The sequence below is a fragment of the Camelus ferus genome, chromosome 12, assembly GCF_009834535.1.
Source record: "Camelus ferus isolate YT-003-E chromosome 12, BCGSAC_Cfer_1.0, whole genome shotgun sequence".
In the NCBI taxonomy this organism is placed as follows: domain Eukaryota; kingdom Metazoa; phylum Chordata; class Mammalia; order Artiodactyla; family Camelidae; genus Camelus; species Camelus ferus.
In genome coordinates, this window is record NC_045707.1 from 10,364,230 (window position 1) to 10,379,806 (window position 15,577).

The 15,577-nt window shown below is 63.1% G+C and overlaps 1 protein-coding gene across 8 annotated transcripts in view; it reads left to right on the forward strand.

Annotated features, from left to right (window-relative positions):
- The window catches only part of TBC1D22A (TBC1 domain family member 22A), a 242,286-nt gene extending 227,093 nt beyond the window's left edge, over positions 1 to 15,193 (forward strand). For 4 of the 8 annotated variants that reach the window (XM_032492502.1, XM_032492503.1, XM_032492505.1 and 1 more), the window contains one exon: positions 13,373 to 15,193. In XM_032492502.1, coding sequence (XP_032348393.1) covers positions 13,373 to 13,668 — 296 coding nt within the window. In that variant the 3' untranslated portion in view covers positions 13,669 to 15,193. Of the gene's footprint in view, positions 1 to 9,381; positions 9,967 to 13,372 lie in introns of those variants that run through there. The other 4 variants (XM_032492508.1, XM_032492510.1, XM_032492507.1 and 1 more) reach the window with 3 other exon arrangements.
- The last annotated feature ends 384 nt before the right edge of the window (positions 15,194 to 15,577 follow it).

Sequence of the window (15,577 nt, forward strand, 5' to 3'; positions counted from 1 at the left end):
CGCCCACCCCTCCGCCCTCACCAGTTTCCCTAGTTCCTCCCTCTCCCCCCAGGGCAGCCCCCTGGGGTGGCGCTGGGCTTGGGAGACTCGGGGTGACTCAGCTGGCTGTCCCCACCCCTGCAGCCCCTGCCCGCCCACGGTGGGCCCTTTGCTGCGGTCCTTTCCCTTTAAGAGGGGAACCTCTGGACTCTGTTTGGATAGACAGGAGCGCCTGAGGCTGCGGAAAATCAATTGTGTCCCAGGACCATCCTCAGACGTGTCTGTGCTTCTATTAAGTCAGCCCTGTCTGTGGTGGGTTTCACGTTCTGGGGGTGCTGAGCCACTGGAACCCAAGCCCGTGGGCCATGGGGCTGTGCCCAGGCCAGGCCCCCGTCCCCCTATTGTGGTACCTCCTGGGAAGAGCGCCAGACAGAGTCCCAGCATTCGCCCTGCCAGCTAGACAGGGCCGCCCACCGTCCAGGCTTTGCCTTCAGTACAGGGCACCTCTGTGGAAGCCCAGGGATCTCCTGCTTGTGCAGCAGAGTTGGGGTCCTCGGGGGAGGTGACCTTGGTCCTGCAGGCCTGCTTTGTAGGCCGCTTCTCCATCTGTGTGCAGGATTACGGCACAGCCCTCCAGGCCAGGCCTCGCAGGGCTCCTGGGCCTCCGCCCGGAGCTGCCTTCCTGCTGCTGGAGGAGACGCTAGGGCAGCCTGAGCCCCCCTCCCGGGGGGGTGCATTCGTGGTGCCCCCCGTGCCGGTGCTCGTGTCAGCTGGCGCCAGGAACACTTCACTGACCCGCAGCAGGTTCAGAGGGGGCAGCTCGGTGGTAGAGCGTGTGCTTCGCGTGCACGAGGTCCTGGGTTCAATCTCCAGCACTTCTACTAAAAACAGAATTAAATAAATCTAATTACTTATCCCCCCCCAACTAAAACTAAACACTGCACCGTCAGCCCCAGGCACCCTTCCCTGGGGGTGTCCTCTGCCTAAGCGCCTGTGTTCTCCCTCCCACCCCCGCTCCTCCCCCACCTTTCATAAAGGAGACGCTCTCTCTCCTGGCGGAAGGTGACATTTCAGCGCCCGCACTGACTCCCTCTCCCCTGGGTCTGGGTCGCGCCTCCCCCAGCATCTCCCCCAGCCCAGTTGTTCCCAGGGCTCCCGGCCGAACCTCCATCAGGACAGGCCTGCCCGCAGGTGAGGCGGAGGGCAGATGCGACTGACGGATTTTGCCAGCGTCTCTCTCCCTGCTCATTTCTGCCCTGAATCAGTCTTGCCATTAAAGAAAAAATTACACCCACCATTCAAACCATTAATTGAAAGGCTGTTATTATCGCATTAATGGTGTTTGATATCCAAGGCAGATAAACTAGGAGAAGCTCATCTGTTCCATCCCTGAAGAAATGTAATTACATCTCGGGACTTATTAAATCGTCTCCTGCTCAGCTGTCACGCCTTCCATCTTGCAGCCTTGCGTGGACACCCCAACGAATCCAGCGTGGAAATAGGATTTCACGGGCCCGAGGGGGGGCCCGACGCCCCGCGTGCGCGCGCGTGGTCGGGGTGTTCAGGGAGGCGCACGAGGCCGTTGTGCTGGCCGGTCCGCAGCCCGCTGCCTTCCCGGGCACTGATGGGCCCGCTGCTGCTTGGAAGCTTCCTGTCCGTGGGCAGGTCTGATTCGGGGTTTTCAGGTGCTGAACCTGCGAGGGGTGGAGTCGACCCTAACAGGCCCACTAGCTGCTTGGCCGCTGAGACTGAGAGGGCGGGGCTGCTTCCTGCGACCCTGGGACGGAGAGGAAGCCAGGTGGGAACTGACGGCCCCGGAGGGCGTGTCCCCAGGTGGGGCCTCCCACCCAGCCGGGCCCAGATGGATTAACCGCCAGCTCGGGGCGCCTCTGTGGAAAGAACTCCTTGTGCCTCATGGTGGCTGTTTTCTCTCCTGTGTCCTCTCCGCTCACTTAACCACGTCTGGGATTTCCACCTGACTGTCACGCACCCCCAGGCCTCCAGGGCTCCGTGCTGGGGAGGGGGCACCGCACCGAGGGGCTCGGGCTCCGTCCACCCTCCAGGAAGTGGCCGCCCGCGCGTCATGTACTGGCAGCGTCCTGACCAGACCCCTCCGGCTGAAGAAGATTGGCCAGGAGACTGCTGAGGGGTGCCCAGGTCCCCCGTGGGTGTTGGCACTGCGGGGCCCAGGCAGGAAGAGGAAGGAGCAGGTGGCTTTGAGGGTCTCAGATCCCCCACTTCCAGGCTAGAAAATGAGGCTCAGAGAAGCAAAGGGACCATAGGACTTGGGTGCCACCTGGCGTCCAGCTTCCTGAGGCTCCCAGCATCAGCCCCCCCTCCTCAGCACCCCCTGCAGCCTCGGCCCCGCCCTGGTCCTTCGTGGGGGTCTCCGTCAGAGGCGGGAGACCAATGGGGGAGGAGGCTGTACGCCTCCTCAGACCCGGACCCTGGGGGGCACGAAGAGCCCAGGCGACCACCCCCTGTGTGACCCTGCATGGCCACTTCCCCTGCCCACCCCCGGAGCGGGACTTGAGAGGAACTCAGAGAGCATCAGGGGGCAGGCACCTGCGGAATCACCACTCTGTCTGCACACCTGGGGCCCTCTGGGAGTGGGGGCCACCGCCATGCAGACGAAGTGCCGGCCGACACATGGCACGCCCCCCCCCCCCCAGTATCCCCCAGACCTGCCTCACCCAGCACAGGCCCAGGCAGGGTCTAGCACAGAGTTAACAAACGGGGCCACAGTGTCCTGGGCTCGTCAAGTCCCCACCCCTCCTGCCACGTGAAAAATAAATTAAGCTAAGATGGAAGGGCCTGGAAGTGTTTGGAGAAATCTGCCTTCCGATCCACTTTCAATCCTAAAAGCCCTTGATCTGTACGGACTGTTCATTTTGTTACCCTAATGAGTTTGAGGATTTTCAGGGCAAACACGATAGGATTTCTCAATTCAATTTTGGGGTGTTTGTTTTTTGAGATAAAGCACACAGAAGAAGTTGCATTGATCTTTTAATTCCTCATACAAAGAGAAAATATTTGCTCTTCTCCTATTTAGTGTGTCTGATCCTCAGCTGGGCTGGCCGGGTGGAGGGTCCAGCTGCACGGGGTGCAGGAGTCCTGTGGACGCCTGACCCTTCCTCGGTGCAGATGGGAACTGGTTGCCCCTCGTCAGGGAGCTGAGGACCCCACCCATCATTCCTTCTCCACTGGGGCAGGCTCTCCTGGGGCTCTGTCTGCGGGAGCTGGGATGTCTCTGCCCCCAGCCCTGCTCTGTGCTGGAGGCAGGAACCCCTCCCTGCCGAGCACCTCCAGTCCCCGGAGAACCCACGGCTGAGAGCAGGTGGCATCCGTCTCGAGGGCCCAGCACCCTCTCAGGGCTGCTGCAGGTGCAGGGGCGCACAGGCGCTCGTGGAGTATCCTCACCAGGGTCACTGTCACCTGAAGGCTTCCACGTCCCCTGTAATTCTGAGGCTGGGGGATACTGCGTGTGAACCCACCATCCTAGTCAAGGAGTCAGGATGGCAGGGTATCTTGGGCTCGGCCCCCGGCCCCTCGCTCACGGAGGAGGCATTGTCCGGAATTACAGCTGGGGAAAGTGGCCGTGGACACGCCTCACCCAACCCGCTGCTCGCGGGTGCTTTGTGTGTTCCAGTGGAGAACACATGGCCTCCAGGAGTGCTCAGCCTTGCAGTGCAGCGGGTCAGGTGGCGGACGGGTTTATCTGCAGTCGAGCGTGATGTCCACGTCTTTTCCTGGAGAAGCTGCGAGTGCCATGTGTCTGCAGCCCCCAGGCCCCTACTTGGCGAGCAGTCCCTCGGGGGAGAGGCTCCAGGGACCTCCTCTGCTTGTCCCAGTCGGCACATCCTCGGGGAGCCTCCTCGGGGGTCTGTGGACCGCCGCGTGCTTCCCAGCTGCCTGTTTGGCGGAAGCCCAGGACACACACGTGGCCAGCTCCTGCATCTGTGGCCGTTCCCGCAGGCAGCCAGCCTGGATGTGGGCCCTTTGGCCTGGAAGGGCCCCCGTGAATCCCACACGGAGCCTGTGCTGGGAGTTGACCTTGTGTGTCTCGCTGCCGTGCGTGCGCTGAGTCACCGCTGGGCTCGTGCGGTGACGGTTACATCCCGGGACTCGGGCATCCAAACACTGCTCTGTCTGGAGCACAGGCTGCTCAGAGAGCATCTTAGGGCACCGTTGGCACTAGGGTGGGTAACACCTCCACACGCCTTCCTGGGGCGCGCGCCAGGAGCCCCGTGGCTCAGACATGGGGCTGCCCTGGGGGTTCCTGCCTCCTTGTCACAGCGGGGTCACCACCCACCTTGTTCTATGCAGGGGCTTTGGACTGTGCTCCCAGGGTGTTCTGAAGGGCTGGGTGGAGGGCAGCCCGCTGGGGCAGGTGTGAAGCCTCCTTTCCCAGGGTCTCAGGGCGATGAGCCAGCTCCCACCCGCAGACGCCCCGGCCTGCTCTCAGCCACGCTGGAGGCGGCGGGCTCCCCAGCGGGGCGCGGGTCTCGCCGTGCGCCCACAGCGTACAGCCTTAGTCGGTGCACACGCTTGGACGCAGGCATTGCTGGGGTCGGGGAAGACCTCTGCTCCCGGTGCCGTGTTTCACGTTTCCACATAATCCTGTTGCAATAAACTTGCTTCCTGTTGGAACAGGTGCGCCAGCCTGTGAACCTGTCACAAAGTCGAATGACGTGACGTCTGCTAGTACACGAGCTCTCTTGACCAGAATCTCACTCTTAATACCAGTCTGCGGTGTGCCTGGCTCCTGCCTCGCTAGTGTCCCTTTATAATCACTACCAGGTGCCCGCTGTCACTCTGGAGGTGGGGAGGGGCCACCACGCCCCCAGTGAAGCCGGGCGTTTCTCAACGTAGTGCCCCCTCCTTGGGGTTGGCGGACATAATTTTGAGCAGAAATCGAGCTGCGTGTATTTGGAGATCAGTGGCAGTGGTCAGGTGGCTCCAGCTCTGAGTGCGTGTGCTGAATTCTCTCTGCCTTCCCAGCGGCCAGTTGGTTCCACCCGTTTCAGGCTGCGCTTCCGGGTTATGAGCAGTATTCCGCGCGGGGACATTGCAGGAAGCGGGCTGTTACGGGAAGCTGCCCTGGGGCGGCCGCCGGCCCTCGGGTCGGGGAGGGTGCCCAGCCCGGCCTTGCCCCCGCCTACAGCCTGGCAGCTGGAAGTGAGGGCGCCTGAGATTCAGGCCCCCGCGCCTGGGGTGAGGTCAGCTCGGTCACTCGTTGGCCTGTGGCCTTGGTCAAGTCACTTGTCCTCACCGTCCGAGTCCCCCATGCCGGAGGTCCGGACCCCAGCCATCTTGAGCTGCCCAACGTATTGCGTGTCTTCTGTGGCGCTCAGCGTGTTCTCCGTGTACATTTTAATCCTTGAAGCGGCTCTTCCAGAGGGTGGGTGTATCCCCAGGTCTGGGGCCCAGAGGTTGACCTGCCCCGGCTCATGCAGCTGCCTGGGCCCCAGGGATGTCCAGCCGCACCCCGCCCCACCTGCCTGGCAGATGCCTTGGGAAGGCCCCCGACCACCCCACTGGAAGCAGAAGAAGCGTGGCTGCGTGAGAGGCAGGGCAGGAGGGGCAGGGACTGACCTGGCTGCTATCTTGGTTTCAAGACCACAGTCTGTGTGTCAGGTTCCACCTGTTTCCCAGCTGCGCTCAGGTGGATGGTGCCGAGCGTGGCTGGAACTCTGCTCTGCGAGGTGGTTTCCTGGCACGGGGTGTGTTAGGGTTCTCATGCCTCAGTTTGATCAGTGACGGTGCTAATGGAACATAAGCCTCCTGTGTGCTGGGCCCTCTGCCAGGCACCGGGGGTGTGCACCTGGATCTGCCACAGCTGTGGCCCCACAGGTGGGCTGAGGGTGGCTGCTCGTGGGACTAGCTGGCTTCCAGCGGCAAAGTTGGAGCCGAGGGCCTACTTTCAGGACCATCTCGGAAGTTGTTCTGTTTACTCTTTTATCTGTTCCTCCTCCTGCCTGCCCCTGCACCCGCCCACCCATCTGTCCACCCACACACTCATCTGCCCATCACCCATCCGCCCACGCTTCTGTCCACCCACACACTCATCTGCCCACTGACCCATCCGCCCACCCACGTATCTATCCACCCACCCATTCTCCATCTATCCATCCATCCATCCACTCACCTATCAGCTTATTTGCCCACCCACCCATCTATCCATCCACGCACTCATCCATCCATCCATCCACTCATCTGCCCACCTACCCCCTCACCCACCCGCTCATCTATCCACCTACTCTCCATCCATCCACCCATCCCTCCATCCATCTGCCTGCCCACGCCCTCACCCGCCCACTCATGACTCGACCTGTACTGGGACACATGCTTTGCTGCAGTTAGTCGAACACCATGAAGTTCTGGAGGCCTCCTGGGCCATCTGTCTGAGCGTCTGCCCTCAAGGAACCGAGTCACATGGTAAAATCGTGACAGGCCCTGAGGACAACCAGCCTGTGGAGATGTTTTAAGGAACCACACAGCTCCCCAGAACGTGGCTCCGGGAGGACCTCTTCTGGAAACCTGGCTCCGCTCCCCAGGGAGTGCGCCGTGCCTGAGGATCAGGACCTAGGAGCCACCTCTCTCCCCACCCCCCACACCTTGGCCCAGCTGAGCCTGGCGGTGTCCCCTCCGTCACTGAGGGCCTTGTGGAGGGGATGGGGGTGGGGGTCAGGGGAGAATCTCCTCTGTAGACACCTCAGTGAATTGATGAAGACTGAAAGGAAACTTTTGCTCCTGTAAGTCCATAAACCTCAGGTGCAGAGTTCTTGGCAGTGACCCTGTAACATCCCTGAAAACAGAAGGGCAGTGTCCTAACGGCAGACGGTTTACAGTCGGGGTGTTCCTGGGACCAGGAGGCAACAGCCCTGCCGTGCAGGCTGGTTGATTAGTTTTGAGCGGCTTCCAGGAATAAGCTTGCGTTTTAGTTGCTGCCGCCAGGGCACTTGTTCTGCAGCCTGCGGGGTGCCACCCCCAGGATGCCGTGGACGCCGTGCCTGCCCGCGGCGAGGGAAGCAGGGGGCTTGAATGACGGGGCACGGGGCCCCTTCCCGGCCGCCCTGCCTCAGTGTCCCTCGGCACCCCGTGCTCTCTGACAGCTGCTCTGGCCCTGCATGTGAGGGAAAGGCCCTGCCCGGACGAGCCTGCCCGGTATCAGTCCCTGAGTCCTGGCAGAGCCCCGGGGAGGACGCGTGGGAGACGCGGGAGAGCCTGACACATCGCGCCCTCCTCCTTTCACACGCGTCCAGCTCCACACCCTCCCCGGCAGGTAAACTGGGCTGGGACTCCCCTGTGAGTAGGTGTCCTTCCGACTGGGGGTCCTCCAGGGCCCTCCCTGGACGGCGTCTCCACAGCATCCCGTCTGGCCGGCCACCCGGCCCCGAATCCCTCGGAGCAGAGAGGTCCTTGCAGGGTGAAGCCAGCTCTGATTGCCGGGCCGGGATTTTAAGTGTTCTGCGTGTGCTGATGGCACGTCCCTCGGCCGTGCGCAGGGCAGGAAGCGGAGGGGCTGGCTCGATTGGGGTGCGCGGTCAGGCTGGGTTTCAGTGCCCACAGGTGCCTTCTCTCTAGAATTCCTTTTCTGGCAAAGAACTATGAGATTAATTGCAAGGACAGTGCCCCTCCCTGAGCCATCAGAGGCCCCTCGGAAGACCACTCTATCGCCGTGTCACCTTCATGTCCCACCTTCGGGAGGGCTGTCACCAGCGAGCTGGCCAGCTTGGCAGCTGGCCGTCCATCCCAGCCAGCTGTCACCGGCCTTCTATTTTTAGGCCTGGTTTGGTCCAGAACTTGACAAGATTTTCAAACTAATAACTAGATTGTCAAAGAAACCAGCTGTCACAGGACAGCCTGGGAGGCAGAGGGGAGAGAGGAGGCGGGAGGCCGCTGGGGGGGCGGGGGTCACCTCACAGCCACGGCACGTGAGATGGGAGATGCTGGGGTCAGAGCCTGGTGCGTCCGCAGGGACGAATGTGGCGCGTTGGGCCCCTGAGCGCGGGTCCGCCCAGGTGGGAGCTGCCGCCGGCGGGGCCGAGCTCCGTGGGGCCGTCTCCACGCTGCTGCGCGGCAGGCTGTGCTCAGCATTCTTTGATCTACTGACTGAGGGACCTCAGGTGTGACAGAATCCCAGTTAAAAATAAGGGAGATGAGAAGGTTTTCACAGGCAGTGTTCACGCTCGGGCCTCGCGGCCCCTCCTGTGGCGTGGTGCCGACACCGAGGAGCAGGAGTGGGACGGGGTCTCGGTTTATTAACCCCTCCGCCGCTCCGGGAGCATCACAGCGCTCCTCCCGCCCCAGCCAGCTCCCTGCCAGCTTGCCCTCGGCAGCTGGAGCTGGAGGGCTGACGGGCAGGGGCCCCAGCTGGGACCAGGTCAGAGCCTCGGCTGTCTGACCACCAGTCCAGGGCTGCGGGGCTCCAGTGAGATGTCCTTCTAAGTTTCGGGGGGGAGAGTGGGGATGCATTTGAGGGGGACCGTCCCATCTGAGCCTGTGGCCGCTCAGAGAGGCAGGGTCCTATAGAGGCCAGGTTCAGGGCTCAGGAGGGCAGCCCTCCCGTTGCTGGGGTCAGCTGAGCCGTCCCTAAGCCTTCTGTGGCCTGGGCGGGGGCGGGGGCCCTGCCTCGTGGGCCCGACCAGACGTGCGCTCGCAGAGGGAGGGTGTCGGCCCCGAGCGCAGGGCAGGTGCGGCCGCTTTGTGTGCCCCCCACACTCGCCGTCTCAGGTCCCTGGTGGGCAGGGCCATGGCCACAGCGGGGATGGTGGCAGTGGTGGTGGAGCTCCCGCGTGCTGGGCGTCACGCTGGGCCTGTGTGGGAGGGGTCCTCTGGTCCCCGGCACGCTCTGGAAGGAGCAGCCCGTCACCTCTGAGGAGGCATTGGGGACATGCCCAGGGCCCCCAGGTGTAAACGGGGGGACAGTGATGACGACGGTGGTGGACAGTGGGCTTCCTGTGCACCCAGCACGGCTCTGAGTCATGGACCCTCAGACCCTCCCAGCCTGGAGGTCTCTCCTGGGACTGTGCCCGCCTCGCAGGCAATGGCCCTGGCTTCCCGGGCCCCTGGCCGCCCGGGCTCCGACCTCACATCTGCTGCACGGGCGCTGAGCCCCCCAGGCCGGGCCTCCAGGTGCCCCGGCCTGCTCCCCGAGCGTCCCCGCAGCCTCCCCAGGTGGCCGGGGCACCTCAGGGGTGGGTGTGCTGTCGAGCTGCACAAATTGACCATCGGGACGTAGTGGGAAAGTCAATTAGACCAGTTAGGCCGTGCGTCAGCGCAGGGGCTGCTATTTCTTCTCAGTTAAAGGAGAAGTAACGAGTGGTCACGTGGGCCTCGGGCCCCGTCGCCCGTCGGTGCACTCCTGACCCTGGTGCGCTATCCGCCCCTGGTGCGGAGGAGCTGCCACTGATGGGAGCCTTCTGGTAAGTTCTCTGCCGGAGGGTCCCGCGGAGGGGGGCCTGGTCCGTGCCGTCGTGGTGCACTCAGAGTGGTGCCGTCCACTCAAGGGGAACGCCCACCGCGTGGGAGAGCTTAAGCTGAGTGGTGGCCTCACAGAAATGGAGGGAACAGGTGAGGCTCACTTTATATGCTGTGTACGCCAGGACATCTTTCAGCCTGTGACCACCATGAACGTTAAGAAACACTTCATAGGCTTTGGTTCAGACTGAGTATCTGAGATCTGCAGTGTGGTCCCACGTCTCCACGGAGGCCCTGTGGTGGGGGACCAGCCCAGGCCGGGAGCCACGGGGAGAGCAGCCAGCGGCCGCACGCCCGGCTGTGACCCTGCTCAGAGCTGAGGGGACCCCGCAACCCTGCACGCACACCGGCCCCGGGGCGGGGCTGCCCGCTTCCCGCTGCCTGGGGCCCAGAGCGTGGGCCGGCACTGGGCACACAGGCGCCTGGGCCTGGCCTTCCTCGCCGAATGAACGCGCAGCCAGCCAGCGAGAGCCAGCCGGGAGCAGCACTCAGCCTCTGCCCTGCCCTGTCTGGGGTCCCGCCTCGCTGTCCCAGTGCTGAACCAGGACAGGGTGCAGGGCGCTTTGCTCCTCCAGCAGACAGACCTGCTCCCTGTCGCCCAGGGAGGGAGTTGTACGTCCACTGAGGAAGAGCTGTGTTCTTGGGACCTGGAGCTCAGAGTCCTGGGGACCTGGGCGGGGTCCTCCCTCGAGGCACCTGGGACTCGCCCCCGCACCAGAGGGGCGTGTTGGCTGTCGAGAGGTTTGGAGGAGGCTGCTCTGCAGAGTCCTGTCCGAGGGGCAGGTGTGATCCCTGGCCTGGGTGGGCGAGGGGCACCTGCCCCGATGCGGCGTGGTCCGGGTGGCCCTGGCGCCGAGGCAGATGGAGTGATGGGGCCTTTCTGTTTTGTGCACCAAACAGCTCCTGCTTAATCAGTAGTTCGGGACCATTTTAAGTTGCACACAGCACCTCCTGTATCAGACATCAGAACTCGAGGATCCGGTCCAAAGACGTTACTGAAAAGCAGCGTCCTGTCTCGTCCCTTGGCCTCCCCTCAAAGTGAGCAGATGGGGCCTGTTCACGCAGGCTCCCCGCTCGGGGGCCCGTCCACAGCCCGTGGGGCCACCCCTGTGGGTATCTCCTCCCTCGAGGCGTAGGTGCCGCCCTCTCTGAGTGAACCATCCAGGGAGAATTCCGTCTCCTCTTGAACTTGTTTGCCAGACGACCTGGCATTTCCCTCGGAAAACGGTTGATTCAGCACCAAATGTTACTGCGGCTGGGACTTCAGCACGGCCACCAACAGTGACCTGAGTGACAGCTAAGCAGTGACAGCAGCGGTGACACTCACCTTGCGCTCGCTGCATCCTGGCGCCGTCGGGGGGTGCTGCGCACGTGCTAACTGCCCCGGGAGGGAGGGCTGTTACCGCCCCCGTTACAGGTGAGGAAATCGAGGCCCCAAGGGCCACGAGACTTGCGTGGAGGATCAGTGCGGGTCTGGGGTTTGAACCCTGGCAGGTCAGCAGCCTTCAAAGGGGTGTGTGCTTTTAGCTGACAGCCCGGCTGCCTGAGCAGACGTTTGCTGTCGGCACCGCGGCCCGGGTGCTTCATGTGGGGGACACGGGGACCAGTTGATGTCACAGAAGAGACAGACCACCTCATGACATAGGTCAAGACGGCAAGGACACGCCTACAGAGCGCTGTGGGGCCCTGGTGGCAGCAGGGCCGGGCCGGGACCCGGGTCCTCTACATCCGGCTGTGGTCTTGCTGCTGGGCTTGTGGGAGCCTCTGCAGGGGGCCAACCAGACAGAGAACCCGGGACCCTGAGCGGGGACCCCGGTCCACTCTCCCGGACGCCCACCTGTCACCATCCTGTCCTTCGTGGGCGGGTGCACACGGGGAGGTCATCATACTTTGCAGGTGGTGATGTGACTCATCTCTCTGGAAAATGAAACCCTTTTGGCAAGAAGTCCCCAAAGCTGTAACCGTTATTTGCCCTTTAACTTTGGAAGGCTCACCTCTTGGAACCTGCCCAGAGGTGGAAATCAGTGGCAGGAAGGATTTCATCTCAAAGATGTCCCGTGCAGCGATGTTCATGGTGGCCAGCGGGGCGGGAGCTCTGCCCACCCCCTCCACCTGCTCGCCTGCCGGCGGGGCTCCCTGTTTCCCGGGGAGGTGCTGGCGGGGCCTCTGCGGGGGACTGCCTGGGAACGGGCCGGCCACGATCCACATGCCCATGATGTGACGTTCAGCGTCCAGAGGACAGTCAAAGCCAGTCCTCACACTGAGAACAAAGACAGTCGGGATTCGGGCTGCTGCCTTCAGTGGGGCTGGGGGTGACTGTCGTGTGCTTAGGGCCGAGAACTGCCAGCCTCAGGCTGTGCAGCGGGGGCGGTGCCACCACTCTGAACCCCCACCGACCACCACAGACAGTTTTTGCCTTTGTGGAAGGACACAGGTGACACAGGCTGTTAAGGGTGGCAGGAGCCCTGGGTGCACTGGGCCACGGCTTTGTTGCCGTGGCAGCGTCTCGTGAACGTGGGGAGAGGAGAACCCAGGGACCTGACTCATTTCGATTCTCTGTGACAGTGGTGTCGCCAGCAAACCTCTCCTTCTTGGATCTGCTAACGTGGTCACAGCACTGTTTATGGAAAAGTTACGATAAAAACTGAATCGCCCTTCCAGTTTGCTGGACTGGGCCCTCGCTGCCCTGGAGAGCGGGTGCCCTGCGACGTGACCCAGCGCCAGCAGCCTGACCGACGGCCCTTTCCCCGAATGATGTGGTTAGTGCAGAGCAGCTTGCGACTGAGCTGTGCCGAGGCTCCCGGACCCGAGATGCCTCTGCCCAGCGCGTAAATAAGACAGGCCTCTTAAAGAAAGAAATCTGTATTTAAGGGCGTGTTTGGCTGTGTTCACCGCCTCCCGTAAAGGTCACCCAGATAGATTTTTCCTTCTTTAGCATTGCAGGCCACGGAGCACTGGGCATTTCGATTCTCCCTTTATCCAGTGAACCCGGGGACTAAATTAGATTCTGAAATTGAGTGCGCGGTGGAGTTGGCGAGTTACCATGATGGGAGGGTGTTGCTTCTCACCTTGCAAGGAGCGAGGTCATGATAATATGAAGCGAAGTGGATTAAAAATAAAACCAAAGGTATTTATTTACGACCTGCTCAGAATTGGATTGGCACCCGTGTAAGTCGCAGCTAATGGTGAAAGACAGCAGATTGATGTGAATGTGTCCCCGGGGACATTCTGCCAGGGAAATTTGCTCTGTGAATTCAATTTAAAGGCCCCCAGAAAGTGTCCAAAATGCAAAAGGAAATGGGATGGAGGAAGGGGAAGCAGGAACAGGGAGGCGACATCGGCAGAGAGGCTTGTGTTCGGGAGTGGGGAGAGGGCCCTTCACCAGGTCGGGGGGAGTGGCCTGTGAGGACGGCAGGCCTGGCACAGACAGGGCCGCCATGTCGCCAAGCGCCGATGGCCCAGGTGGGAGCTGGGAACCCTCCTCAGGCCCCGAGGAACCGGGGTGGTCAGCCAGGAGGCGGCACTGCCCGGATTCGAGCCCAGGCCTGGCTTCTGGGTCTGTGTCCTGAGTGCCCACAGCAGCCAGGCTCTGAACCTCCTGAGCGGGGTGGTGCCTGGACCCTGGGGCCCTGGGAGAGCGCTTACGTGAGGCTGTGGCTGTGACATGCCAGGTGGCATGGCCCTCTGCATCCCAGCACACGTGGGCTCCCTCCCGGCTGCAGGGCTTGGGGCCTGTTGGGGTTGCGCTGGGAGGGGACACGATCCATGGGGGCTGGACAGCCACGGAGCCCCTCTGCTCAGCCCTCTGCGGCCTCGGTGTGTTTCTTTGGGGCCCCTGGGCAGGGAGCCCCCCTCCCACCCCCACCCCACTGGTCACCCCCTCTGACCCGGGCTGTCTGTCTCCCCCCAGGAGCTGCTACTCTTCCTCCAGAACCTGCCCACGGCCCACTGGGGCGACGAGGACATCAGCCTGCTGCTGGCCGAGGCCTACCGCCTCAAGTTTGCTTTCGCCGACGCCCCCAATCACTACAAGAAGTGAGCCCGGGCCGCCACAGCCGGCCTCCCCCGCCCTGGGCAGCGCGCCCCACCTGCCGGCTGGAGGCCTGTGGCCAGGGAGAGGCCTTGCTGGAGCGACCTGCCGGGACGGGGACGGGGCGCCGGCTGCGGTCCAGGGCCCGGGGAGGGCTGGGCTGTCTTGTTTTCTGAGATACCAAAGAGAGCTGGGGGGCCCCTGCCGTGCGGCCCAAGACGGCCGGCGCCTCCTTGCCCCCTCCTGGAGCCTCCTTGCCAAATGACCCCCTCGTGGAGCCCGGCCCGTGGGCCTGTGGCAGCCGGGCGGCCGGCCCTCTGGGAGAGGCTGCTGTCTGGGCGCTGGGGCGGAGCGGGTGGCGTCATCTCACTCTTACTTGGAAAGTGAAAAATTTTATTCTGTTGAGTGAGAGAGAATAAAACACAAAACAGTAAGTGAAGCGTTGCACTCCCCTGCGACGTCTGGGCTCTCACCGGCCTCTGCCAGCAGGCGGGTGTCTGTGACCGCCGTCACTTTAGTTTTGCTGTGTACTTGCTTTCTCGGCTTGCCCTTGGCTTGGAAGCCTCGGGCGAGGGCCTGGGAGGCTCTGACGAGCAGGCGGGGCAGGGCGAGGCCGCTGGAAGTTGCCTTACTTTCTATCCACCACCTCCGCAAAGAGAGAGCAGGCCGCACTGCGGGAGCTGTTCTGCGGGAGGTGCGGGGCGTCGGCTCGGCTGGGCTCCCTGGACGGGACGGTCCGGCCGCAGAGCCATGAAGGGCTCCTCCACGTCCACCTGCCACCGCGGGGCCAGGAGAGGACCCGGCCTCTCGGGGCGCCCTTTCTGCGTCTCGGGGGCCTGGAGGCAGAGTTGCTGCTGCTGCTGTTGGCTGGTCCGCAGGCAGGGAGCCCAGGGCGGAAGGTCCCAGGCGGGCCCTGCCCGAGGCTCCGCGGGCCCGGTCTGGCTTCTCACACGCTCCCTGCCCGGGCAGAGGAGCACCTGTCACAGACGTGTGGCTGGCAGCGACGTGGACACCCCTCTGGGGCTCTGACCCTGGAGCCCTGGCCTCAGCGACCCGCTTGCAGGCGTGTCTGCCTCCGCGGGCCAGTCCTCCGGGAGCAGCCGGGCCACTGCCTGTCCTCACACGGCTCAGGCACCAGGATGCTGCCTGGAGGCTGTGAGGCCGCGGCTGGGAGCGCAGATGCACGTGTGGGATGGGTGTGCGCTCCTTGTTTTAAAAAAGGGTTCTTGGGTGATGAGATGTGGTGTAGAGATCAGCACAAAACCCTGTGCGAACGGCAGAAGCTCCCAGTCAGCAGAGCAACCGCTTGCCTTAGACCAGACCCTGAGCGCCCCCCCCCGCCCCCCCAGACCCCGGGCCTGTGGCTGCTCCCCCGCCAGGCAGCCCCTTCCAGGAAGAGCCGCTGGGTGCAGGCAGCCCCGCCCCGCCCCGCCCGCCGGTAGCCCGGGCTGCCTGCACCGCCAGAACGCTGGGGACTCAAAGGATGTGCCTCCAGAGACAGTTTATTTTTCAAATAGGAAGAGTCTGTGAAGTTCACTGAGGCCGAGTGCCTATTTTCATGTGTGTGTAAACCTGAAACTGAATGTGAGGGGTGTTGACGAGGGTCCTTGGGGTCTGAGCCGATCAATCTGAAGTGATTAAGGGTGTTCTGTCTGGAATACAATGTGCTGAACAAGGAATAAAGATGCAGTGAAACCCCCAGCCTCGATCCTTGATTCAAGGACTTTCCTGAAGGGATGGGAGCCGGCCCAGCCGCTCAGGGGCCTTGGCTGTCTGGCCCGGGGCCGGGCAAGAGCTGGGAGCCAGGGGCATGGGCACTGGCCCAGCCCGGCAGCTGCTGCTGGACAGTCCAGGGTCTGGGCCTCTCCACACAGGCCGCCTGCAGTACGCCAGGCCTGGTGGGGGTCGGGGGGGCGGGGGAGGGCAGCCCACCAGGGCCTCACAGGGAGCTGAGGACACAAGGTGGGTATGATCCAGCCTCGACCTGCAGCCCAAACCCACGGCACCGCCTCGGGGTCAGGATCCAGGCTGGCCCTCAGCTGACCCTCTGCCAGGCCTGGGACTAGAAGGGGCCTCCCCATCTGG